Here is a 1,806-nt window from a genome sequence, read left to right as displayed (position 1 = left end):
GTGCTCCCTTCCCGGGGCAGGGAGGCGGCGGCGGTGCAGCTCGGCTTGGCTGCGGTCCGGCGGCCCTGTGGTGGCGGCCGGCGGCCGGCGTGGTGACGGCGCCGCTCCTTGGCGGCGAGGCGGTGTGGGGGTGCTGGGTGGCCGTCGTCGCGCCCCCGGCCCAGATCTGGGCACGTCGGGCCCAGATGGGGCCCTAGCAGGCCGGCCCCCCGGCATGGTCACGTTGTCTGCGGCGTGGTGAGGAGGAGGAGCGGCTCGGACTTGGGGCGTCGGCGCCGATGGCGTGCCGGCAGCAGCGCGAAGGCGGGAGCTTTACGGGCCCACAAGGGCTCGGCCGGGCCTGTGGGCCTACGGGCCTGGTGTGCTCCTGCTATTGCGTCCGGACGGCTACTGTCGCTGACAGTGGAGGTGGGGCCCTCCCGCGTGCCGATGGTGCTGATGCCCTAGTCCCGGCTCTGATTCTTCGTCGTGCTGTCCTCACTTCGCGGTGCCGTGGTGAGACAGCGTGGAGGCCTCACGACCGCGTTGGCGCAGGGTGGTGGTTGGTTTGGTGGCGGGATCCGAAGCGCCCGAGGTGCGGGTTGGGATCGGGGGAAACCCCTGTCGGCGTGGCCGACTCCGGCGCGGTGGCGCCTGTGGGTGCCGCCTGTCCTTCCGGGAGGGCGTCGGGGGCTTCTCTTCCTCTCGCCTCGTCGTGTACCGGGGGAAACCCTTGGCAGCAGCGTCGTCATCGTCGCGATCCTTCTTGGAGGTGTTGATTGGTGCCGGTGCTTCGGAGTCTTGGAGCCTAGTGGATGAGCCCGGTGGGCCTAGCGATCGCGAGACTTCTTCGTTTTTGTTGATCCGCCGTTGTCGGCATTTGTTTCTTTTGCTCTTTCTTTGTTGTTTCTTTTGGGCGTGACTGTGCTGCTTCCGCCCCAGCACCTATCCCTGTATGATTCGGTTGGTTGCTTTGTATACAAAGCGGGGGGAAACCCTTTTTCGGTAAACTGTATCGCGTGCTGAGTATTTGGTGCGCCCGCTCGCTGCAGGTGGGGCCGCCGGATTGGAGCCGTGTTTTCATGCATCTGGAAAACCACTTAGTCGCTCCCGCGTGCAAAAAGATTATTTTAACGTTGTAAAAGAATTATACCAGGCGAAGTGCGCCGGTTGGATCCCGCAAAAAAAAAAGTGCACCGGTTGGAGATGTTCTATGAGATTACCGATCTATTGGTCATTTTGCAGGCATACAGACGGAAGCTCTAGCACTACCTACTCCAACCAGTGATTTGCTTGAGCGAGCAAGCGCCATGAGAAGGAGAGAAAGACATACCTTGATGGAGGAGGAGGCCAAGGAGGAGGAGGCCAAGGAGGAGGAGGTGTAAGGGAGGGGCCGAGAACCGGACGTCGGGGAAACGCGAGGGGCCGACGTGAGCCGGGCGGCGGCTGTAGCGGGGATTCGCATGTTCGTAGCCAGGCTGCGTAGCGCCATGGTGACTTGGTGAGGCAGGGTGGGCGAGACCGATCGAGGACGAGGCCAGGGTTTGGGATTGGCTTGCCTTCGGTTTCCTCTTAATTTGGTCTCTTTTTGCATGTCCCGTTCCCGTACGCACCGGATGTCTGGATGGAACACAAGCATCATAGTACGTGTTTGGGATTGGCCTCTCTCTCTCTCTCTCGCTCTCTCTCTCTCTCTCTTTTGGCAAGGCTGAGGAGACGCAAGGGAAAGAGGAAGCCAATCCCAATCCCAAACACTAGCCACGTCCTGTTCGACGTGGATCTCGCGTCCGCACGAACTATGGCGGCGGTGGCGCTACGCAGGCTGGC

At 62.1% G+C, this 1,806-nt stretch overlaps 1 protein-coding gene across 1 annotated transcript in view; it reads right to left on the bottom strand.

Annotated features, from left to right (window-relative positions):
* LOC123135066 (uncharacterized) overlaps window positions 1-1,604 on the bottom strand; it is a 3,639-nt gene extending 2,035 nt beyond the window's left edge. The window contains exon 1 of the mRNA XM_044554188.1: window positions 1,313-1,604. Coding sequence (XP_044410123.1) covers window positions 1,313-1,573 — 261 coding nt within the window. The 5' untranslated portion in view covers window positions 1,574-1,604. The remainder of the gene's footprint in view (window positions 1-1,312) is intronic.
* Between the last annotated feature and the right edge of the window lie 202 nt (window positions 1,605-1,806).

Source organism: Triticum aestivum, chromosome 6B (assembly GCF_018294505.1).
Source record: "Triticum aestivum cultivar Chinese Spring chromosome 6B, IWGSC CS RefSeq v2.1, whole genome shotgun sequence".
NCBI lineage: Eukaryota > Viridiplantae > Streptophyta > Magnoliopsida > Poales > Poaceae > Triticum > Triticum aestivum.
Note: the sequence above shows the minus strand (reverse complement) of the source record. Positions and strands in the feature narration are given on the sequence as shown.